Below are 25,317 nucleotides of genomic sequence, written 5' to 3'. Positions count from 1 at the left end.
TAGTTCTTGCTTTCATCAGATTGATCAACAAAATGTTCAGTCCAGTACCTCTCCCCCTCAAAAAACCAGACTGCCAGGGGTCTTGTCGTCCGCTATGCTGTGCCCAGGTGGTCAGTGCTTTCAGCAAGGTTGATGCGAAGACCTTCCCCCCGACATCCAGCAGTGCGATTGGTCTGTAGTTGTCTGCCGAAGTTCGAAGACCCTTTTTGAAAATCGGCACCACTACCGCTGTCCTCCAGGAGTCCGGAATTTTCTCGGTATTTAGGATGTATTCAAACAGGATGTGTAGGAACTTTGCCCATTCACTGGTATTGCTCTTTAATATTGCATTCGTAAGTCCGTCCGGTCCCGGAGCTCTTGAATCTTTTGATTTCTTTAAGATATTTTCAATTGCGTCAATACTGATGTCTCTTATCACGTTTTCCTTCCTTGACACTGATTTTCGCTTAGATGTTGTGTAAGGCTCTTCTTGTTGCTGTGTGTAATATTCACACCATGAAGTGGCACTTATTGGATTTGATCGGCTTGTCTCCTGGGGATGGTCTGCCCCATTAATGGTAGCCCATATTTCTGCAGTATTTTTAGTTCTTATTTTTTCTAACATGCTTTCTGCGTCCCAGTTCAGCATAGTTTTCTTATGTAAGTACAGCCAGTTGCGGTACCTCTGTTTTAACTTGTTTATCTCCTTCCTCGATTGACCGTTTATTGTTTTTTTCGTCTTTAGTCTCCTGGTGTTTCTTCTTAATTCTTTTTTCCTTTTACTTATCTGGCTGTCATATAGATGTTGGTGGTTCTTGGTAGGATAATTACTTCCAGGTTTCCCTTTTGTCACAAAGGCTCTGAAGAGTGGTGTGTAATCAATCCTTTGTGTTTCTTGTTCCGTTTCGAGCAGTCGGATCATGCCTTTTAGTTTGTTGTTTAACTGTTTGATTATGTCTGGTCTGATCCTTATTTTCTTTCCTCCTTGGACTGTGACAATATCCTGGTTGTAGACAAAAATCTTGTTGTTACTGATGTTGTTGCATGTCAATTTCATGAGATTGTGGTCACTTTCTGTCGTTGTTATGACTTCCAAGGTCTGAATATTCTCTGACAGGTTGCTCGAGATGCCGATGTAATCCAGGATTTCTGCTGATTCAGCCCCTTTCCATGTGGGTTTGGCTGGTACATCGCCTTTCACTTGTCCATTAAGAATAACACAATCTCTTGATTGCAACATGTTGTTCCATCTTATTCCTCTTTTTTCCTTCGCTGTGGCGGTTGTTATCACCTCCTCTATTTGGCTATCTTTGTTCACGCAGGTACAATTTAGATCCCCCACCAGTATATATAGCGGGTCAGTCCACTTCTCTCTCTGTTCGTCTATCAGTTCAGATATTTCCTCCGGTAACCTTTTGCATGCGATGTTAGCTGGGTTCCAGTAAATATTGATCAATATCAATACTCGCGCAGCATCTTTGTCGAGCTATATCACTATCATCTAGATAAATGGGGTTGGATTCACTGCCTCCAGCACTTTCCAGTTCAAATCGTTCTTAATGGCTACAAGTAGACCTGACATCGGTCTACCTCTAGGACCTTTTATAGCCAGATTTAGTAGTACCACGTATCCTTCCAGTGCTGGTTCTTGCTGCAACCATGTTTCCTGTAAGCACAAAACTTTCAGATTCTCCTTGTGTATCTCTCTGTTCGTAAAAAGGGGGTTTGAGCCTCTTGTGTTCCAGCTTCTTAGGCTCCACAAACCTGCACATTTTACTGTTTCATGTTATTGAGTGTTCATTTTGTCATCAATGAAGTTTTTCAACCATTTCCATCTTGCCACTTCATTTTCTTCTTCTTGTCTTTTGTTTCTATTATCTGGGCTTCGAATGTTTTGTCTAGTGCTTTTTCCTGCTGTCTCTCTATTTGTCTTAGAGTTCCCGACATTTTTGTCCATTTTATTGGTCTTTCTTGGTGGGTATTTCTCTACTTTTTCCTGCGTTTTTAAAGTTTCCTCGCTTTCCTGCAAATCAAAACCCATTGGTCTTAGTTGGGGTGCTTCTTCCAGGAGCAATTGTCTCACCAGGTTTGATCTTGTATGCAGGATCACCTTATCGGTGCGGGCCTCTTCGACGAACTCCACAATTGCTAAGTCGTCCGTATGGATTAGACTTAATTCTGTAATATGGTGTAAAAGCCTTATTACATTGGTTCTATTTAGGATTAGCCCGTCGTCATAATGGAGGATTCTTTCCAGGACCAGACCTGATTGCTTTTTAGAGTCTACCGTATAGACTTTATGTGCTTGGCGCGATTGTTGTTCTTTTTCCGCCTCATAAGTGTCTGTCCATTCTTTTCTATCCTCTATCGCCATTTGGTCGGACTTTTCATTGAACTCATGAGCCGGTAAGCCACCTTTGAAGGATGATCGTTTGATTAGGATACAACACCTTCTGCCTTTCAAGCTCTCAGGACCTGTGCAACTGCATCCGGTTGCTCTTGGCTGAGAGGGAGGGGTCACGTGCACAGCGTGGCGTGCGTGCACTCTGCGGCCCCTGAACAGGAAGCAGGGCCGCGGAAAGCAGCTGTGATAGGAACAGGAAAGAGGCACGCGTGCTGATTCAGGAGAGATTTAGGAGGGCAGGTATTTGGAGAATGTCCTCAGTGGAAGGCGAGAGACATGCAAATTCCATGTGTGTGATCAGGCAGCTGGCACGAGGGGAAGAGCCAGGACGCTTCCATGGGCCTAATTATAAAGGGGTATGGGGGTACAAGTCCCACCAACATTTGTGGCATGCCTTTTTATCCCCCCCCCCATCTTTTGCTGGGAGGGCCTGGGGCCGCATTATGGCTGCCGCATTGATTGATCATAAAAGTGGACAGTGTGAGCCTGGCTGAGGTGCCCAGCCAGGCTTGCGCTATCTCATTACACAATGCAGGCATGTGCTCTGCTGCGTGTATGTTTGCTGGAGGGCAGGGCTGCAGGCTGACCCTAGTGACGGGTCACATTTCGACAATTACATTTGGGGTCAGGTGTGTATTTAGCATTGCAAAAGTGGGGGTGAGGTGAGCCACTAAATGCAGTGCGTGTAATATTCTCATTCACACCCCCACACAGCCCGCCCCCCGCCCCAATGTACTTTTTTGCTAACATTAGTAGCAGATGTTTACACATAAAACTGCAGGATCATTGCAGATGCAGGAAACCCATCTATTAAAGCGCTGTCCAGGCGCTCTGGGGCAACATATATGATAACCTCAAGATTTGGATATCCAAGTACCTCAGAAGTATTAATACACCAGCAGAGGGAGAATGCGATATGAGAGAGACATTCAAGTACCTCAGAAGTATTAACACACCAGCAGAGGGAGAAGGGGATATGAGAGAGACATTCAAGTACCTCAGAAGTATTAATACACTAGCAGACGGAGAGGAGGATATGAGAGAGACATCCAAGTACCTCAGAAGTATTAATACACAAGCAGAGGGAGAAGGGGATATGAGAGAGACATTCAAGTACCTCAGGAGTATTAATACACCAGCAGAGGGAGGGGGGGCTATGAGAGAGACATTCAAGTACCTCAGAAGTATTAATACACCAGCAGAGAAGGTTATGGGATAGAAATGAAAGTATAAATGCAATGGTGGAGGAAGAGGTGGGCTATAAGAGAGACATTCAAGTACCTCAGGAATTAAAATACACCAGCAGAGGGAGAGGGCGATATGAGACAGACATTCAAGTACCTCAGAAGCAAGGGCGTTGTTTCACCAATATGCCAGGCGTAGCGGAAGTGACATCGCACAACCCTTGGCTTCTGATGACATCACAGAAAGTGATGTCTTTTGACCCTACCTCAAAGTGAAATCATGGGAAACGATGGAACACAACCTTTCACCCCTCGACAAAACAGGAAGTGGCATCACATCACATTGTTTCTAAGTACAATACAAAAAATATGGTTATGATATCAATGTAAAGTGATATACATTTCATACAAGAATGGATCGCCATATGCATCTTTAAGATCAGTGTGTATAGGCTCATATTACCAAATCACTGTGAATTCAAGTAGACGTCCAAGGCCAAATGATAATGATGTGTTATTATATAGCTCTTACGCTTAAATGCTTCATATAGAATAAATATACATACAATATCACCTAACCTGTATTGGTACTTATTTATCAACCTCAGCAGGATGAAAGGCTGAATTGACCTTGCTGGGGGTCGAACCTACAACCTGCAGATCAAACCACATTTCAGCAGCCAGCGCTCAACCCACTGAGCTATCTTACCGACTACAGCTATCAGAAAACCAGCCACTCCAGAAACAAAGAGCCAGATGCTGCTGGCCACGGCTCAGGGGCTTCAATGTAAAAAAAAAAACATTTGTATATTTATTTTTTAGGGGTAGCAAGGGAGAACAAAGGGGTAGCAAGGGAGACCTCATGGTGACCCCTAAATGACATCCCTGCTCAGAAGTATTAATACACCAGCAGATGGAGAGGGGGATATGAGAGACATTCAAGTATCTCAGAAGTATTAATACACCAGCAGAGGAGGTTATGGGAGAGAAATGAAAGTATAAATGCATCGGTAGAAGGAGAGGGGGGGCTATGAGAGAGACATTCAAGTAGCTCAAATATAAATAAACTAGCAGAGGGAGAGGGCGATATGAGAGAGACATTCAAACACCTCAGGAGTACTCATACACTGGCAGAAGGAGGGAGGGGCAAAACAGGCATTCAAGTATGTCACAGGAATAAATACACCAGCGGAGGGAGGGAGGGATATGAGGGAGACTTTCATGTACCTCAGGGGTATAAATCATCCAGAGACGGGAGAAGGGGATATGAGTGAGAAATGTAAGTATTAGTGCACTGGTGGAGGTAGAGGGGGATATGAGAGAGAAATTCAAATACCTCGGGAGTATGAATGCACTGGCAAGGGGCAATGGTACAGACATTCAATTACGTAACAAGTATAAATAGACCAGCAAAGGGAGGTGAGTACATGAGAGAAACATTCAATACTTCAAGGACACATAAGCACCAGGAGAAGGGGCAACGAGGAAGTCAGTCGAGTACCCCAGCGGAATACATACAAGAGAGGAGGGAGAGGGGGATATGAGGGAGACATTAACGTACCCCAGCGGAATAAATACAACAGAGGAGGGAGAGGAGGATATGAGGGAGACATTAACGTACCCCAGTGGTATAAATGCAGCGATGGAGGGGAGAAGGAGATACGAAAGAAGCATTCAAATACCTAAGAAGTATTAATACACTGGCATTCAAGTATGCCACAGGTATAAATACAGCAGAGAAGTGAGGGGATGTGGGAGAAACATTCAAGTACTTTGTGGGTAGAAGAGGACTAGGAGACATAGAAATGGGGCAATGCAGATCTCAACCAGAGGAAATACTGAATTTTACGAATTAAGATAGTGGTTGTTTGTGATAAATGTATTATAATATGTGTTTATTCCACCAGTAACACTTAAACCTTCTTCTCCTCCAACCGCTACTGCAGCGTAGTGTCTTGACAGCCACTTTCAAGAGTTAGTCCTACTTTTATGTTAGTTGCCCTATCCCAGTTTTTTACTTTTTAAATCTGGTCACCCTACCCCTTGGCAATTGACCTAAATGTAATTCTGATCATCTTTTCCCCTCCACGTGCGGCAGGTACCGTGGCGATGGACCTGCAGGACTCCGGCAGCAGCCCCGACAGCGTGGAGGGCAGCACCCTAAGCCCCCCCATGGAGTGCGGAAGGGAACGCCGGCACAGCATTGCCCCGGTGCTGGAGGTGGTGGATGCCCTGCCAAACGCGACCTTCGACCTCCTCAGCGACCAGTCCGAGGACGAGGCCAACCAGTCGGACGAGGAGCTGACGTCATCCTTCGAGTAAGAGAGTCAAAGGGTCCCAATGGGCAGGTGGGATGCAAGGAGTCCAGATTGCATGTTTACAATTGGCCCATCACGTGTTAACTCAATGGGGCTGTTTCACTCACAGATAGTTGAATTTTAGCATAGACCCTATGATTTTGTACTTTTATATTTATTTTCTCAAACCAGGAAGTAGCCAGTGTCGCAGATCAGCATCCATCTGATGCATTGTGGGTGGGTAGTATGTAAGGTCACCTTGCATAGGATTCTGGGTCCAGTTGGAGCTTTTGCATGATTTGCCCGCAGGCGGCAGTATTACTCCCAAAGAGGTAATTACCCATGATGCAACAGGGCACTCTTCTGGTGGGCACTGTGCTGGATCCATACATTATTTCTAATGAGGGGAATTACAAAGATTGTTTGAATAAATCTAGATTTACTAAAATAAGTATGGCAATATTGGATAAAGAAACTATTGAAATCATGTAAGATGAAGGAATTCCTCCACCGGCTGGAGTTTTCTATTTTCTATGCATTCAGGGAGCTGTTTGGTTAGTTTGGCAGTTTACAGTACATTGAACCAACATAGATTACACTTTCAAACCAGAAAGAAAAGGCCTGAGGTTTACTTTTCCAGATGGGATCAAACATGGACACTGCTTCTCAAGGAAGTGTCAATATTTGCTCTTGATAAGCTATCAGATAATGATCACGATCGCTTTTTCAATTTTAGAAGAAATGAGCAGTTTTGCGGGCGCGCGAGACCAAAAGCCATGGGAACTCATCAGCAACAAAGCAGTATAGTATTAGTATATTAGTTACACTCTTGACCCATTATCCTGGAAGGGAAGCCGAACTGGTGTGAAGAACCTCAAGTAGAGGTGGCAACTTTGGCCTCCGTTGCCACGTCGCGGTTGGAAGGACTTTGCCTCGACAGCGGAATATCCTATTTTTACATAGTGCTCGCTACTGGCCTTCCTCCTGCTTCCAGGAGCTTCCAATGGTTTGCATATAAAGAATCCAGGTGATAGTTCCTGGATCACAGAATGTGGCGGAGCAGGCCAGTTGACATCTGATCCCGGAACGCCTCGTTCTGACAGCGGGTGACGGAATCACTAGAGCACTCCCCCCCGCCCGTGCTCCTACGGAAACATTTGAGCCCCATCGTCCACTGGAAGCCGCTGCCCGTCTTCAGCAAATCTAAGGGGGACGGCACACACCCTCTCAGGACCTGTTCAACTCATACATCAGATGTCACCCTACAATCTTCTCTGCAAAGCCCAAGCAACGCCCAGTTCTAGCTGCTGAGGATGCCAGCTTTTGCCCTGCACTTTTACACTCCGCCGGGCAAAGTGAGTAAATGCTGCCTGGCATGCTGGGCAGCATTTACTTTTCATTGTGAGCGCTGCTTGCCAAGCAGCGCTCACAATTGCAACTAAACCCTCGTCAGGGAGCTTTTCATTTGAACTGGGAACAGTGCTTACCATGCACGCATTATAAGCAGTGCCCACAATTGAAATGAAACCCTCATGTCGGCGTGGGTTTTCATGTAATTGTACAGGCTCCCTTCTATGGTGACTTGCCTGCTTCATACTGGTGCATAAAGCTGGCGGACCCCATAGGGATTGGCGTCAGCCTGAAAATCCCACCTGCACAGAGGCTGGAGCATCTGCATGGCAGAGAGGTAGAAAGGAGGCAGAAACGCGAGTTGCCTTCTTCATCTCCTCTCCGCCATACAAATGTTTCAAAATGAGCTGTGGCGTGAGTGCAAGACATTAAAGCCTAACTCAAGGCCTTTACGCCTTTCATTCACGTCACGTCCCCCCAACCAACATGAGCTCCAGAGTGTACATTCAGAAAGAGATGTGATTATTTCTGAAATCCTTCTGTTATTTTCAAAAACGTTCCCTTTTCAATGTTTTTAGTTGATGTATTTGGAAATTTCAGTTTGCAATAAACAAATCCGATGAGCAGTTTTCAATGGTGCAGAATTTCGTCTGTGGGATTTAAATCCATCGTCCCAAAGAGTGCATTAAATATGGCTTTGTTTGGAAGGCGGGGGCCAAAGGTGGGGGGGGGGACATTGCAGATGCTGGTGTCTTGCTATGTTGTAAATCGTGTGTGGAGCGCAACAGCTTCCAGTGATACAGGGTTCCCGGCGCTGGAAGAACGGGGTCGCCAAGAGGTGGCAAGAACACACTCTGCATCTAAAAACTGCTGGCCCATCTATGAGTCCTCCAGACCAGAGGTCTGCAACCTGAGGCTCTCAAGGTGTTTGGGATAATGGCTCTGATGACCCCTCGCCATTGACTATGTTGGCTAGAGCTGATGGGAGTTGTAATACAAAACATCCGGAGGGCCAAAGGTCGCAGAGCCCTGTCCCAGACAGATAGATGGAATGTAATAGCTGTGACGGCATCAAGATGCAGACACGGATAACTGAGTAAAACTTGGGTCATACAGGTTTATTCAAATAAGAGAAGGTTGGGAAAAGGTCTGACTTGCACTATGATAAGATGGGAGTTCCCTACCCGAACTGAAACTACGGAGAGCCTTTGCCAGGAAGTCCAAAGCAAATGTCTGTCTGTGTTAAAAAACCTATACTTCCCCTCAAAACTACTTGAATATAATGTGTAGGGATGTCAGTGTCGAAATGAGAAGTGTTCAAATAGAAGTACAGAGCTTCTAGTAGCTCTTGGTTGAAAAATGGGTTCTCCCTTTCTCAAGATTCTGAATGGTTCACTTTGTCAAAGAGAGGGGTTCCCTTCCCCTAGCTTTCAAGTCTCTCAATGTTCCAAAATAACACAATTCCTTGGGATGCTCCCCAGATTTTCTGGCAGCTTTGTCTTTCATCAATTGCACCAATATCACAGAGTTCAGTACAATAATATCAAATCACCCAAGTTTCTCCCTGACAGTCAAACACAAGCCTCTGGGTGAATGACGTGGTTTTTCCTTTATGTGGGTGTGCTCGGTCTAGGTGTAATTGACGGACCACACGGTCCACCCGTTACAGGTCACACACCTGATGCACCTCACTTGCTTGCAGGGGTATTGGGGTTCCCTCTTGATACTCTCTCAAGACTCGTTTTTCCACCATTCACTTGATATACTTTCAAATATTCTTCAAGATGTTGCAACTGCGTATTCTTTCAGTTTGCATAGTAGTTCTTTACATGTGTATGGCCCTTGCCAACACTTGTTTTCTTCGGTTTACACAATTCACAGTTCCCTTATATCTTTGAACATCACCAACTGCTTGCAATTCAAATCGTGTTCAATTACCCTTACTCTCTCTTGGTTGGGTATACAAAACATAAGGCTTCATTTCATTCCATTCAAGCACTTTTCATAACTTGCCATCAAACTCCCAGTTTACTCTCTTACTGGGACTTTGCACCCTGCTCACAGGCTCTTTCACACTTTTCAAATACTTCAATTTCTCTGGCCCTTTCTTGGCCTTCTCAATTTCACCTGATTCATAGTTCGGTATTCACAAATCCTTCTCTTCACTTTTCTTAGCCTTCAAGTTAAAGCCTTCAGCTTATCGTATTGTCAAAAGTCTTCCTTTTAGCTGTATCGGCATTCACAGTGCCTAAACGGTCCCTCACTCACAAGCGATACACCATGCACATAGCACGTGGTTTACCCCACAGCATCCAGGAGTCATTCAAATTCCTTTGACTCTCGTCGGCTGGCTCTCTGTGGTTGTCACTGCTCCCAACTCGGAGCACCTTGGTGTCTGGATCTCCGCTACCTCGGTTGAATGGAGAAGGAATCTCTCAGACTCCTGGAGGGTTGCAGAGCAGTTCTGCCACTGGAGACCTTTCCCGCTTCCGCTGCAGTGACTCTGCAGCTCCTGGATGCTTTGGGCGAACGTCTCCGTGGTCTCTCCTCTGGCTTCTCCTACAAGCGTTCCACGGGCGATCTCATTAGCATCACCTGAGCAGGCCATTTACACCGCCCTCCAGGTACCAGGTGCAGGCAATGATCTTTTACTGAGGAACAGTCATGGTACTCAACATCCCTCTTCCTCGTCCCAGTAGCAGAGTGGTGTTTGGGCATGTCTGTGTTAATAAAGAGACGATGTATAATTCCGGGTTGTCTCTTCCTCGTCTCAGTACCTGACTGGCATATATTGTGAGAGGGTTTTCTGGAATACTAGGGTAGAGCTTGATAATACCCTATAAAGGCTTGAGGAATGGTTGACTCCTGGTAAAAGGGAAATGGGAGATACCGTATGTCACCCAGGGGTGCCGCATCCCCACTCCCCAAGTCTCTTCCACCCAGGTGATCCTCCCTCGCATATCCACCACCAGGATCAGGGTCCGAAAGCGACCTGGGAGGAGGATATATTAGGGAAAGAAGTAAGGACTCCCCCAGATTCCTCATATAGCCTATTGTAGAGAGCAGGACTGTTCCTCAATCTCCCTGTTGCAAGAGTGGCTAGAAGCAGCCTCAACCTCTGCACGTCTAGAATTTGATTGTTGTAAAAAGCTACTGGGCTGAGGCACACAGAGAGTGCCCAGGGACATGGTGGACATATTTCCTGTTAGGGAACACTGGGCCAATGTAGTGGAAGGTTCAGTGAGTTCCACCGAGGGATCTATACTGCGCTGCAAGCCAAAGCAGGGATCCTGGCACCAGGCAATGTGTTCTTTATGCCTAAATCATGACACCACAGCATTGTGTAATCCCTAAAGATCTGTCACCCCACACAGGGGTAAGGCCTTACAAAGTTTGGGATGACCTTGACCTTGTGTGGAAATGTCAGAAGAGGGCAAATGCTTGTCAAGACACAGAGAGAAAAGAGGCTGCCTCTAAGGGTACCAGCGACAGGCCCACATCAGCTATCACTCACATGCTTTTAACCTTGCCCATTGCGGATGGGCTGGTTCCCGTCAGATTGGGTCAGGCTGGATTCTGATTTTGTCTCCTCCTGTCCTGATCTTTGTTTTAGAGCCAATCCCGATCTTTGTTTTTAGAGGGATACATTTTGAATGTATTCTGACCCCTCAAAATGTAATTTGGAAACGGTGAAGACATAATAATGGCTTCAGGGTCATTCGATGTGTGGCGAAGGCTCAAGAGGAGCTTGGTGCAGTCGGCCACGTGGAACACTGTAGTGAAGCTTTATGTTAGACATTCAGTGTGCACTACTGAATCACAGACCAGCTGCTGAGTCTAAGTTAGTTCCAGGCAAGGCTTTATTCACATATGTACAAATCTGTACATTACTCCAGTTACTCTTATTATAGTTACAGCACTCGTGGACATTGACAGGGACATGGGAAGGTATAAGCATCACTCACAAAGGAGCAGACCCACCGGCCATCCATTCAACCCAGCTCAGGCCCCCAACTGACACTCGCAGAACATTCACACACAGATCCACCCAACATTCTCCTGAGCTGCATTCATGCACCAACATTCTACAGCAAGCATCCAGGCCAGTGGCAATACAAGACTACATTACAACATCTCCCTTTCATACCAGACTCACCACACACAACATCTCCCTTCCATAACAGACTCACCACAGACTCATCACAACATCTCCCCATCACCAAAACATCTAACCAACAATCACCTTCCATTTGGACCTGCCACATCCAAACACAGAGCCTGCCACACTCTGGCACCAACCATACACAGCCAAGGGAACCAATCATACATTCGGGTGAGGAAAAACAGGGGGGGATCACGCATTTGCCCCACCACGGACCCGGTGTCACCACAAACATGACACCCTGGGGAAACATGGTCCAAGTCCCACCAACTAACACACAACAAGAGGTGTTGCCATGACAGGTCAACAATTGCAGAGGGCTACTTAGATCACTCCTCTTCCTCTTCACACCATCACATCACATCCGAATACAAATCGCTCCCACTTATCTCCCTCATACATCCCACAGAATCACCAACACGCAGAAAAGCAACTACCACCTAAACCAACAAACAACTACAACCATTCAAGGAGAACATCCGTACATGTCACATATCACCAATATCATTCAAACCAGACACTACCAGACCCATGCCAAGACACCGAAAAACAAATGAAATGCTCCTGGTAGCATTAACTTTTTGTTTAACATTGCTCTAATAATTAAAACTATAACAACTTAAAATAAATGTGGGTACCCTACCAACCTATACATTGTTTATTTTCCTTAGTGCACTGTATATACATTTCAAATTCACATTAAGCGTAAATTTTAAGGCCTTTCTTCTTTTACTCAATATTCTTAGCTCAAAACACTACACTTTAAAAGAATTTGCATAGCCTTTGTAGACTTCAAACCTCCTGTAACTTTTACTCATAAGTGCGCATCTAAAAAACATTTCCTCACCATCCATACTTTTATGGATGTCCCCATAGACTTTGCATTTTAAATTTTGCATAAACTTCACCTTTTGATATAAGTGCGCAATTATTGAAAAATTTCCGCACCATCCAACCAACAAAAAAACTTGGAGGATGTCCCCAACAACATGACCTCAGCCACACCTGCAAAATCAAGCGGTGTGGCCTACAGAAAATTATAAATGTTCCTTTTAATGTGACTTTACCTTCCTGTAACAACAGGACCTCAACCACACCTGCAAACCAAGCGGTGTGGCCTACAGAAAATTTAAATTTTCCTTTTACTGTGTCATGCAATAAACATATGAATTCGACTTTTCCTTCCTTTGCTTATTTTTCCAATATTCACCAATATAAAATTATTGGGCCACAACACAAAACACATTCCACAGGACAACGGCCCATACATAGGTTAGGATGTCACCATAATTACTAGTATCATCATACTTCAAAAATTGTAATTAGTTTCACAATACTTCAAAAATTGAAATTCGATCCTTAGATCAATTCCCCAGCATTGTTGAATCAACATTAAAAACATTTAACAAAAAATGATTCACAGTCCCACAATCATACTGTACGAAAATGATTTCCACTGATAAAATATTAGAAGTCACTGTTCAATTGTTGAAGCTAAACAAAACATGCTGCATTATATATTCCAGCATTATATAATCCAGTCTCATATGCAGCTTCACATGAAATCATTTCCATATACCCTGTAAATAAATAATGTTATGCAAATAACTTCAGTACATTACTCATTCCTACTGCAATCAACAGCATGTTACCATGTACCATACTCATTCCCTAAATGATCGATCTGCAAAACATTAAGTATAAAATATAAGCAAATCTCTTTCCTTTCAAATCCGATGGCGAAATGACAATGCTCCCTTCAATAGTGGTACCATATAAACACAGCTGCTCAAATCTAATTCAAATGTGCAGCTTTAAAATCAAATAAAATGCTTCCTCCAATCCTTGTACTGGAAGCACACTCCTTCTTTAAATGTGCACACAGATAACATCCAATCACACGGAAGGCAGTCCACATTCTTTCCGTGTGCGTCACCACGCTGATAGACGTACGCACGCCCTTTCCTTTAATGTTGTTTCCTTAATGTGCCTGAATGAAAGGACGTAAGCGTCAGGCTGTCAACTGCCGCTCTGCTTCAGCTTCGCCAATACCGCAAGGATTCCATTCTACGTCATCATTCTGCCTGACAGCACCGAGCAGAGCGGACCTCGCAGGAGTTACATTATCAACTGTCACTTCACACACAGCATTGTTCAAAGGGCAAGTTCCATGCTGCCCACCTGTTTACCAAAAACATCCCACTCATAAGGCTTCACGGGAAACTAATCACCACTCGATCTCCGTATACAGATAGATTCGAGATATCACTGGTAAAAGTTGATTTTACTCGGAACACACGGCACTTTTCTTTCACGGCAATATTCATTAGGTTTCTAAATTTCCTAGGTAGTTGAATGGAGCACAGGCGCCATCTGCTGGACTTTTGTGGGATCTAAATTCCAAGTCACTCAAAGTTTATTTGTATTTCCAGCAGAGAAGTGGATTTCTGCTATCCTGTGATGCTGTTAGACTACAAGCAGGTCCTTTCCAACCTTGCAGGGATCTCTGGGGCATTATAATTGTTGGAGACCTCCCTCCCAGAGTCCAGTCCAAAGTCATTTTTAATTCCATTTTGCTGGGCAGGATGGTTATATACAGGGCTTTGGGGGAACGGTGGGTCTCTTAAACGCTGCTTCCCCCCCACAGCACTCCTTACTGTACTTTTATGTTGCTGCAGCTCCTCAATCAGCACATTTAGAGTCAGCTTCATCTTCTTCCACATGTTCTTCATAGTTTCTGGTTTTCCTCGTCGCCATTTGTAGTGCACACTTAATGTTAGACATTCAGTGTGCACTACTGAATCACAGACCAGCTGCTGAGTCTAAGTTAGTTCCAGGCAAGGCTTTATTCACATATGTACAAATCTGTACATTACTCCAGTTACTCTTGTTATAGTTACAGCACGCGTGGACATTGACAGGGACATGGGAAGGTATAAGCATCACTCACAAAGGAGCAGACCCACCGGCCATCCATTCAACCCAGCTTAGGCCCCCAACTGACACTCACAGAACATTCACACACAGATCCACCCAACATTCTCCTGAGCTGCATTCATGCACCAACATTCTACAGCAAGCATCCAGGCCAGTGGCAAGACAATACAACATTACAACAAACACCTCCATCATTTTCATCAGGGGTGTAAGAGAGTTACTATACAGAGTAGGGGACAGAGCTGGTCCCTGAGGAACTCCACAGGCGTTTTACCCCCTCATCAATCTATACAGTGGGGGTACAAAGGCCGAGTCCCTCTCATTGGGGAGCTTCGCCGTGAATTCCAACCTACGCCAGGCCGTTCCACCAGCTTTGATGGTCAGCATCAAGGTGACCAGCAGAGTCACTGCACCTGCCCTACCATTGTCTACCAGGGGTCTCAGATCATCATTCAGAACCCACTCTGCCCACCTTTCACAGACCCCCCTCTGCCTGCCCTCCACTGACCCCACTCTGCCTGCCCTCCACTGACCCCACTCTGACTGCCCTCCACAGACCCCACTCTGCACACCCTCCTCAGACCCCACCCTGCCTGCCCTCCACTGACCCCCCAGAGATGGCCGCCCGCTTGATCCAGGAAACCTGTACTGCCTAGTCAGGCACCTACAGCCGTCTGCCACTTCCTTATTGGCTGCCACGCCACTCATCTAGAGATTGGATGCCGGCAGGCATAGCCCGCCCACTCCCAGCAAGGCCCACGAGAACAAGGCCATCGTCTGTTCTCTGCCTGTTCTTGCTGCCTCTGCCGTCCCGTTTACCAGACCCTCGGGTCCCACGCTCGACCACCACCAAGGTAACTTTATGCCTTGCCGCCCTTCTGACACCCCTTGCTACCGTTACTGAATCCATACCAATCCCGTACGACCACCAAGACATTGCCTGAGCACACACACTTGCACTCCCTGCAACCGACTTGTGCACCAAGCCAATCCTCGCGCAATTGTAATCCATTGCATGCAAACCTCCGTATACTAATCAACTCAGCCTATCACACCTGTCTCACATGTGCCTCTCTAGTCTAGGCCCTGACTGGTGGACTGCAGCCCACTTTATACTGCTCTACTCATTGCAGGTGTTAATTTATGCACTTCAGCCATTTAACCATATCTCGATTTTAGACGGTGTTCTATGCACCTTAGCCTCATTGCCATACTTCGAATTCAGATGATGTTCTATGCATATTAGCCCTACTGCCCTATTTGAATTTAGATGGTGTTCTATGCATGTTATCGTCATTGCTATATTTCGGTTTTAGATGGTGTTCTATGCATTTTAGCCCTATTGTCATATTTGAATTCAGATGGTGGTCTATGCATTCTAGCCCATTGCTATATTTCGAATTAGTTGGGGATCTATGCATTTTAGCCTTATGGCCATATCTCGCATTTAGATGATGCCCTATGTGTTCTAGCCAGGTATTTCCTAGCCCTTCTGCTCTACTTTATTTAGGTGACACCATAGGCATCTTTAGCAACTTTGCCTCTGTATTTCTAATCTTGGTGGTACTCTAGGCATTCTAGTTATACCACCCACCTCAAATCCAGATGCTACGTAGTGCATCTTAACCACTTGTGCTACTTAAACCCAGGTGCTTTTTAGTGTCCCTCAGCCACATTGCGACAGCCCAATCTATAGGTGTCGCTTAGGGCTTTTAGCCAAACTACTCTATTCTAAACCAGGTGTAACCTTAGTGCATTTCTAATTGTGGAACTTCCATCCCAGATTCACAATATAAATGCACTCTGGTCTATCTGGCGTTAACCAAGCCTATTCCCCAGCCCACCAACATCCTTGCCACTACCTCTTAGTATGTGTCCATCTACTACCAGCTTGTTTCCCTGCTTCTTCATCTTCTTAAACAGCGTAATACAGCTTAAGATGGCTCCACATCTACCCAGCATGCCTTCTCCAACCATGCTTAACAACCAGGCACCATACTTAGACACAAACAACCCTCAGTTGCTACCCACCAGTCTCCCTCGTACCACCACAGATAGGAACCTAGGACTTAGAGCCAGACTAGCCAACATTTATGAGCCTCTCGCCTGCTCACTACCCATCTCACAGAATTCCAAAAAGCAGCTGCTTCGATCTAGTTCTTCCACAAAAACTTCTAATCCACCCCACAACCTCATCCCTAGACCCCCTCACAACCTCTCCAGTCAGGGCATTCTCCAATCAACACAGGACAAACGTCATACGACTATTACTAAAAACACAGCCAGCCCTAAAATTAAGGGAGCCCTGATCAACGCCAGATCGTTAGTAGCTCATGCCACAGAAATCGCAGACCTGATCCTTAAAGAAGACCTCGACTTCCTTGCTATCACTGAGACCTGGTTACACCCAGCAGCAGGCCCCATGCTCATGTTGGCAGTCCCAGATAACTATTCTATCCTGAGGCAAGATCGCCCCAATTCTAGAGGAGGGGGTGTCGCCATTATACATAAATGTAGTCTCACTATGAGACAAGCAACTTCTACCAATGTCCTCTCATGCAAAACACTATCAGTCAAAGTCCCACTCACCAATACCCGAAACCTCAATATCTATTTGATCTACCGCCCGCCAGGCCCCATCGGCACCTTTAATGAAGACCTCAACTCTATTCTATCCAATAATCTTAAAAGTTCTTCTCAAGTTCTCACCCTGGGGGACTTTAACATGGGCTACAATGACCCGGCAGACCAAATAGCCAGCACTATAGTTAACACTCTTACTAAATTAGGTTTTGCGCAAAGAAGTATGGCAACCACTCATTCGAAAGGCAGATTACTTGATTGGGTGGCCGACCATAACTGCCTAGCGAACATCACAAATATCTTACCACTAGCTTGGACCGACCACCACTTGGTATCGTTCTTGCTGTCCACTGACAGACCTCCACCTCTGCCCATCACTACGGCCCCTCCTACTCTCACTAGAAACAAGAAGAATATGACATCAGAAAGACTCATCCCGAATCTTCTCCCCACACTTAACACACTCCCCGATAACCTGGACCCAGAGATTCTGGTCAAAGAATACAACAAGATCATGGCTACCTCGTTGGACCTTATCGCACCCCTCAAACTCAGACCAAGCAAACCGAATACGCACCTAAACAAATGGTACGCACCATTCCTCAAAAACCTAAGACAGCAAAAAAGAAACTGTGAGGCCACCTGGAAAAAATCTCCTTCCGCCGCAAATAAACTCAAACTTTACAAACTAGCCGCAATTTATAAAAAAGAAATTTACCTGGCTAAACGAACCTCCTTCGACTCTCGCATATCCCAAGCGAAATCCAATATGAAAGAACTCTTCTCTATACTTAAAGAAGTAGAAACCCCCATAGTACCCCCTGATACTTGCACCAAAGATAAAAATTGGTGCTCAGAAATTCAAAATGCTTTGGCAAATAAGATCCTGACCCTTCAAAGCAAAATCTCTAGCAAAAAAGCTGCCCTAAATGACACTCTCCCATCTAAAACTCTGGACAAGTCCACGACCACAGATCTCACCCGCTTCAAGTTCTCTAAAGTCAATACTCTTGACGTAGAAAAAATTATCCTGTCCTTGAAACCATCCAACTGCCAGGGAGATCTGTGCCCAGCACAGCTCATCAAAGATGCCACCCGCGACCTCTCCCCTTTCATCACAAAACTGATCAATGCCTCCTTCACCACTGGCTCCATTCCCACCAATCTAAAACAATCCTGGGTACTTCCATTGCTAAAGAAACCCACTCTTGACCCAGCCATACCTACAAATTACCAACCCATAATGACTGTTCCCTTCCTACTAAAAATCTTAGACAAGGTTGCCTATGTACAAATACAGAAGCACCTGGAAGAACACCACCTCTTAGGATCCAGACAATCAGGGTTCCGTCCTCAACCCGGGACTGAAACCACACTCATTGACCTGAAAGCTCAGATTGATACACTCAGAGACAAGGGGCAAGTTGCCTTACTCCTCCTCCTTGACCTATCTGCAGCTTTCTATTTTGTCAACCATTCTGTCCTATGCTCACACCTCCACACATCAGCACACTTCTCTCCCGAGGCCATTACCTGGATCACCTCTTTCCTTAACGGAAGAACTATGAGGGTCTTCTCTCCCACGGCTGCAGCAGACCCCATTCCCATCACTTGTGGCGTCCCACAGGGCTCCTGCATCTCCCCCACACTGTACAACATATTTACCAGGCCCCTTTTCGATGATCTGGATCATCTCGGTATCGCCTACACTAATTACGCAGATGATACCTAGATCCTCCTTCCGCTTTCTGGAGATTATGGAAAGGATTTGGCCTTGCTAAATAGGGTGTATATCATCATTCAGGCATGGATGGCCACTCATGGACTATGCCTGAATGATGATAAAACGGAGCTTATTGACCTGGGTACCACGTCTAGCTTTAAGAAATTTGGCCCGGCCTACAACTCCTTCATGATAGATGGGAACAACATCAAAGTTGGACAGGAGGTCAAAACACTGGGATTGTACTTGGATTCTAACTTCTTCAAAAGACAAGTGAGTTCCCTGGCCTCTTCCTCTGCATATACGTGCAAATTAATCCGCTCAGCCAAACCATTTCTGTCAGACACTAGCTGCCTCACACTCGCCAGAGCCCTTATATTATCCTGCCTAGATTATTGTAACACCCTTTACCTGGGATCCTCCAAGGCTATCACCAGCAAGTTACAAACCCCCCAGAATAATGCCCTAAGAGCAGCTCTAGGCATCCCCAGAAGAGAGCACATCTCAGGATTTAGCCAACAGAACAACTGGCTCTCCACTAGAGATAAAATTCTCTTAAAAACGGCATCACTTACCCACAAATCTCTTAACAATGCCGCCCCGACCTACTTGATTAACAGATTCCACAGACAAGTCTCCTCGAGACCCCTCAGAACCGCATACAAAGACTGCCTCTCTGTCCCAAACTTCAAACTTGCCACCATAGGGGGTAACAGTTTCCCGGTGAAAGCAGCCAAACTGTGGAACTCCTTGCCTCCCAACCTCAGAGTAGACATGCCCTACCAGAATTTCCGATCCAAGGTAGTTTCATGGCTGAAGTCGAAGGCCGACCAAGATAGCTAAGTGCCAAGGGCTTCCCCTTTGTGCTATCCGCACACATTTACTTGTACTCATGTATATAATGCCTGTTTGCCTCATTGATGCTATGTATATAATACCCATTGTCAATATGTACATTTTATATTTTTGTAACTAAGCTTTGCAAATTCTTGTAAAGGCTGTGCCCTGATACCCTCGGGTACGTCTGCGCATTATAAACAATAAAACAAACAAACAAACTAACAAAACCCCACTCTGCTTGCCCTCCACAGGCCCCACTGTGCCTGCCCTCCAAAGACCCCACTCTGCCTGCCCTCCAAAGGCCCCTCTCTGCCTGCCTTCCACAGACCCCACTCTGCCTGCCTTCCACAGAACCAGCACTGCGTGCCCTCTCAGACCTCACTCTACCCACCCTCCACTGACCCCTCTGCCTGCCCTCCACAGACCCTACTCTGCTTGCCTTCCACTGACCCCACTCTGCCAGCCCTACTCAGATCCCACTCTGCCCGCTCTCCACAGACCCCACTTTGCCAACCCTACTCAGACCCCACTTTGCCTGCCCCCCACAGACCCCACTCTGCCTGCCCACCACAGACCCCACTCTTTCTGCTCTCCACTTACCCCACTATGCCTGCCCTCGACATACCCCACTCTGCCCACCCTCCAGAGACCCCACTCTGCCCGCCCTCCAATGACCCCACTCTGCCCACCCTACACTGACCACACTCTTCCTGCCCTCCACTGACCCCACTCTGCCTGCCCTCCACATACCCCACTCTGTCCGCCCTCCACTGACCCCACTCTGTCCACCCTCCACAGACCCCTCTCTGCCTGGTGTACTCAGACCCCACTCTGCCAGCCCTACTCAGACCCCACTCTGCCTGATCTCCACAGACCCCACTCTGCCAGCCCTACTCAGACTCCACTCTGCCTGATCTCCACAGACCCCACTCTGCCAGCCCTACTCAGACCCCGCTCTGTCTGCCCTCCACTGACCCCACTCTGCCCGCCCTCCACAGACCCCACTCTGCCTGGTGTACTCAAACCCCACTCTGCCAACCCTACTCAGACCCCACTCTGCCCGCTCTCCACAGACCCCACTCTGCCTGCCCTCCACTGACCCCACTCTGCCTGCCCTCCACTGACCCCACTCTGACTGCCCTCCACAGACCCCACTCTGCACACCCTCCTCAGACCCCACCCTGCCTGCCCTCCACTGACCCTACTCTGCTGGCCCTCCAACAACCCCACTCTGCCTGCCCTCCACAGGCCCCACTCTGCCTGCCCTCCAAAAACCCCACTCTGTCTGCCTTCCACAGACCCCACTCTGCCAACCCTACTCAGACCCCACTCTGCCCGCCCTCCACAGACCCCACTCTGCCTGCCCTCCACAGACCCCACTCTGTCTGCCCTCCACTGACCCCACTATGCCCGCCCTTGAAGGACCCCACTCTGCCCGCCCTCCAGAGACCACACTCTGCCCGCCCTCCAATGACCCCACTCTGCCCACCCTACACTGACCACACTCTGCCTGCCCTCCACAGACCCCACTCTGCCTGCCCTCCACATACCCCACTCTGGCAACCCTCCACAGACCCCTCTCTACCTGGAGTACTCAGACCCCACTCTGCCAGCCCTACTCAGACCCCTCTCTGCCTGATCTCTACTGACCCAACTCTGCCAGCCCTACTCAGACCCCACTCTGCCTGCCCTCCACAGACCCCACTCTGCCTGCCCTCCACAGACCCCACTCTGTCTGCCCTTCACTGACCTCCCTCTGTCTACACTCCACTGACCCCACTCTGCCCACCCTCCACAGATCACACTCTGCCGGGTGTACTCAGACCCCACTCTACCAACCCTACTCAGACCCCTCTCTGCCCGCTCTCCACAGACCCCACTCTGCCTGCCCTCTATAGACCCCACTCTGCCTGCCCTCCACAGACCCCACTCTGCCTACATTCCACACACCCCACTCTGCCTGCCCGCCAAAGACCCCATTCTGTCTGCCCTCCACTGACCCCACTCTGCCCGCCCTCCACTGATCCCACTTTGCCTGCCGCACATAGACCCCACTCTGCCCGCCCTCCACTTTTTGGTTATTTGTTTGGAATATGCAAGTCACTCCCTATGCCACTAACTAAGAAGCATTTTGCAAAGTCCAATGTTCTAATTGAAATCAGATTCACATGCCCACCTAAAGCCATCGTATGACATGCACTCCTGCATTTGGGGAGGTGGTGGTGCCACCATCATATGAAAGATGCACCCATATATGCCCAGGCTCAGCCTTGTTCGTATAAATGTGTGTGTCTTTAGTAGCGCATTAAAGCATGTCCTCTTTCAAGAACCTCTGAGCGCAGGTGCTCCAGCTGTCACATGACCAGGTGCCGCTATGTCTCCCATGCCCAGGACTGAAAGACCAAAGGAAATATCGAGGCTTAGTACCACCAAAATGAAATACGCCAGTCACGAGTTCAGAGTTATAAGTATACTTTTTAATCAAAGTACAGATAGCTATCTCAAGCGCCTCGCAGTGTGTAGCAGCAGACACCATGAGGGAAGAGGTTGCTGGACATCACAAAGCATGCATTATTTATCCAGAGTCCCCGCCACCTCATCCAGCCCCTCTCCAAGTTAATATCTTACAAGGGTTCATGCCCAGTTCACATGACAAATACAACAATATTGTCTTTTAAATACTAAAGATGTTTTCCAGTCTACAAAATACAATGGTTAAAACTTTGTTCTGTCTGGTCATGTTGGTTCTCCAGCTTAAAGTAAGTCCGGTTTCAAGAAACAAATTCAATGGGTTTCTGCAAAGGCACATAGTCTTAGTTGTCCAACATTCAGTTCCAGTGTTTGTATAAGGATGAAGCTATTGGTGCAGACAACACTTGAATTGAGGTTCAATTTGGCTCCAAGGTTTCTTAGCACAAGACAAACATTCTGCTCTCGGCAGCCTCAAAGTTGACATAGTTCAAAGTTAATTTTGCCCAGCTGCAGCCAAAAACACAGTTTAACATTTTAGGACAGAAAGCAGGAGTTAGAATCAAAATGGCAGATGGTTCTAAGATGGCGGCGAAGTCAACTCTTTCCAGGTCTGTTTTAACACGGTTTTTAGTACAAATGTGAATGCGCTTAGGCCAATGTTTATAATCAGACGGTATTATGCGAATGTATGTTGACAGGACCACATGCCAGAATACAAAGCAAGACACTATTTCCCAGAGTGTGCAATACCCTAGACTGAAGTCCAAGCAGTGCCACTTTTTTTTAGTCCTTAGCGCCACCTATAATCCAAAACTATTGTATTAGTGTATAGATAGGGAGAGAGATGGCATATGGGGAGGGTCACACAACTTGTAGGTGTAGTTTGGATATTTGCCCACCCATTGGCTGCATGCCAATCCCTCTGGCCACTCCCACACAGTTCTTCAACCTCCCTGCCCAAAATGCACCCGCTTTGGAGCTCTTTTGGGCTAGTTTTATCAAGCCATAACACCAAACTGTGCCCTTGCAGAGGGTCTGTAGCTGTGAAGGAAGATTGGTGTGAATGTGTGCAGAGTGGGATACATGATTCCCAGCGTTTCTGGTATGATCATTATCCATATTTACTGCTCCCCCCACTCCAGTCTGGTTTTGGCCTGCTCACACGACTGAATCTGCTGTTAACATGTTGCTGATATCCTCACTCAAGGCCCATCCTCTCTATCTGATCGCACACTTTTATCTCGGGAGGATAGCTCAGGGGCAACGTGCTCCCCTTGGAAGCAAATCGACGTGGAGCACCACAGGTTGGATCCGCGGATCCGCTCTTGCAACCCTCTGTGTATTAAGTAACCGTTTGCAGCCTGCGGTTTGGATCACTCTCGTGTTTGCACTCTTGTGGTCCTGCTCTCCTCTGGTTCTCCTCCTATCCTGTGCTGGGCGTATGCATCTTCCGGGATCTCCTTTCCGTGTCCCACAAGGCTCCGTGCTTTGGCCTTTAGTCTTTCCTCTGGATGCTCTCCGCCTCTGGTGCACTCCACACTTCCACCTTTATGTTGGAGACTTCCAGCTGCTTCTTTCATTCCCTTTTCTCGCCGATGGACCTCCCGCTTCTGGGTCTGGCTGCCTCTTGACTCTCTCTCTCTCTCTCTCTGGCTCTGGATACTTGCAGTCCGCCTACTTCACCTTAACTCGCCCAGGAAGGAAGTGATCTTCATTGCCTCGGGATTCACTCTTCTGACCCTCCCCTTTTGTACTCTTCTTCCACACTTAGGAGCACCGGAAGGAAGACTGCAGTGGGGAGACAATTACAAGAAGGAACACACAATCACAGCGTGGGACAGTTACTGATAGGGGGCACCTCAGAATACCTAACACCAAAATGGTGGCCGGGTGACAATTATGATGGGGGCACCTGGGAAAACCAAAGAGTAAAATCATGGTGTGGGGAGCAAACACAGTGGGGGGGCATTTAGGAGCCAAATCACGGTGGGGGTCCTAGGAGCATCCATGGTAGGAGGCACTTAGGAACCCCTTGAGGAGGAACAAGTAACACTGGGTGACTCTTGGGTGCAAATTCACAGTGGAGTTCGATCCTGTCAACGTTTGCCCTTATAATTCTGCCAGGGCATGGGCCTGGCATTGTGGGAAGACCTGGGACATATGACCCTCTCCAGAACCAATGGGCCCTGCGAGTTGGCAGAGGTGAAGCTGGGGGAGTAGGGGTGGGTTAAAAAAACATCCAGACATAAAAACGAAATTGTCCACAATACATTTCCCAAATATGGCCTCAAAGGGCTGCGAGGATCCTCCTAAAATGAAGGGTGGTCCCTTTTGAAGGGACATGGTCCGGAGGTCTATAGCAAAGAGACATGCAAACGCTTTGATCTATACATTCTGCAACAGAGAAGGGGAGACCCTCCGAAGGATATCCGGAGAGCGGCAGAGTCCGAGGGGAGGTCTGTGAGACTCGGACATGTATAAGACCCAGCGCAGTATACACAGAGCCTGGGAGGCCGAAGGAGCTGGACACACCATGACCTCTGAGAGATACACAAGCAAGCAGGCTGGGCTCTAGAAAGGGGAGACCCTCCGAAGGATATCCAGAGAGCGGCAGAGTCCGAGCGGAGGTCTGTGACACTCGGACATGTATAAGACCCAGCGCAGTATACACAGAGCCTGGGAGGCCGAAGGAGCTGGACACACCATGACCTCTGAGAGATACACAAGCAAGCAGGCTGGGCTCTAGAAAGGGGAGACCCTCCGAAGGATATCCGGAGAGCGGCAGAGTCCGAGGGGAGGTCTGTGAGACTCGGGCATATATAAGACCCAGCGCATACTTGTAGTTAGGCAGTAATAATACTCTTTCCTGCCAGGATACTCTGTTGATACCAGCGGCCTAGCCATACCTGTAGTTAGGCAGTAATAATACTCTTTCCTGGGAGGATACTCTGTTGATACCAGCGGCCTAGCCATACCTGTAGTTAGGCAGTAATAATACTCTTTCCTGGGAGGATACTCTGTTGGTACCAGCGGCCTGAACATACCTGTAGAGCTTTGGGGGCCGTGCTGCCGTGCGTCCAATGGTTCTTGTTTTTCGGGAGTGTAACCCTACCTTTTTTATACTGGGAGTATTTGCCTGATTTTATGAGTGGCTGGTACACCATTCACCTGTAGATCTGACCCCAAAGGGAGGGGTGGGGGAGAAATGTGTCATACTAGGGTATTTCGGCACTAGCGGCAGGGGGTACTCATAGATATGTTTAACTACCCCAAGGGGGTAAAGATGAAGTCTTCTGAATCCTTCCATTGATGTCTCTTGATGAGTGGATACGATGTCTGGGAGTCCTGCGACACCCCTCCCCCTCTCTTCATGCTCCCACTTCTGT

At 47.2% G+C, this 25,317-nt stretch overlaps 1 protein-coding gene across 1 annotated transcript in view; it reads left to right on the top strand.

Moving 5' to 3' along the window:
• Positions 1-25,317, top strand: part of LOC138447847 (potassium channel subfamily T member 2-like) — a 1,314,520-nt gene that overhangs the window by 1,138,390 nt on the left and 150,813 nt on the right. Inside the window, exon 19 of the mRNA XM_069604273.1 lies at positions 5,666-5,885. Within this exon, the coding sequence (XP_069460374.1) occupies positions 5,666-5,885 (220 nt within the window). The remainder of the gene's footprint in view (positions 1-5,665; positions 5,886-25,317) is intronic.

This window comes from Ambystoma mexicanum, chromosome 3q (genome assembly GCF_040938575.1).
Source record: "Ambystoma mexicanum isolate Mex_15411 chromosome 3q, UKY_AmexF1_1, whole genome shotgun sequence".
Taxonomy (NCBI): Eukaryota; Metazoa; Chordata; class Amphibia; order Caudata; family Ambystomatidae; genus Ambystoma; species Ambystoma mexicanum.
The sequence above is the reverse complement of the archived record's forward strand: the minus strand, read 5'-3'. Positions and strand labels throughout refer to the sequence as shown.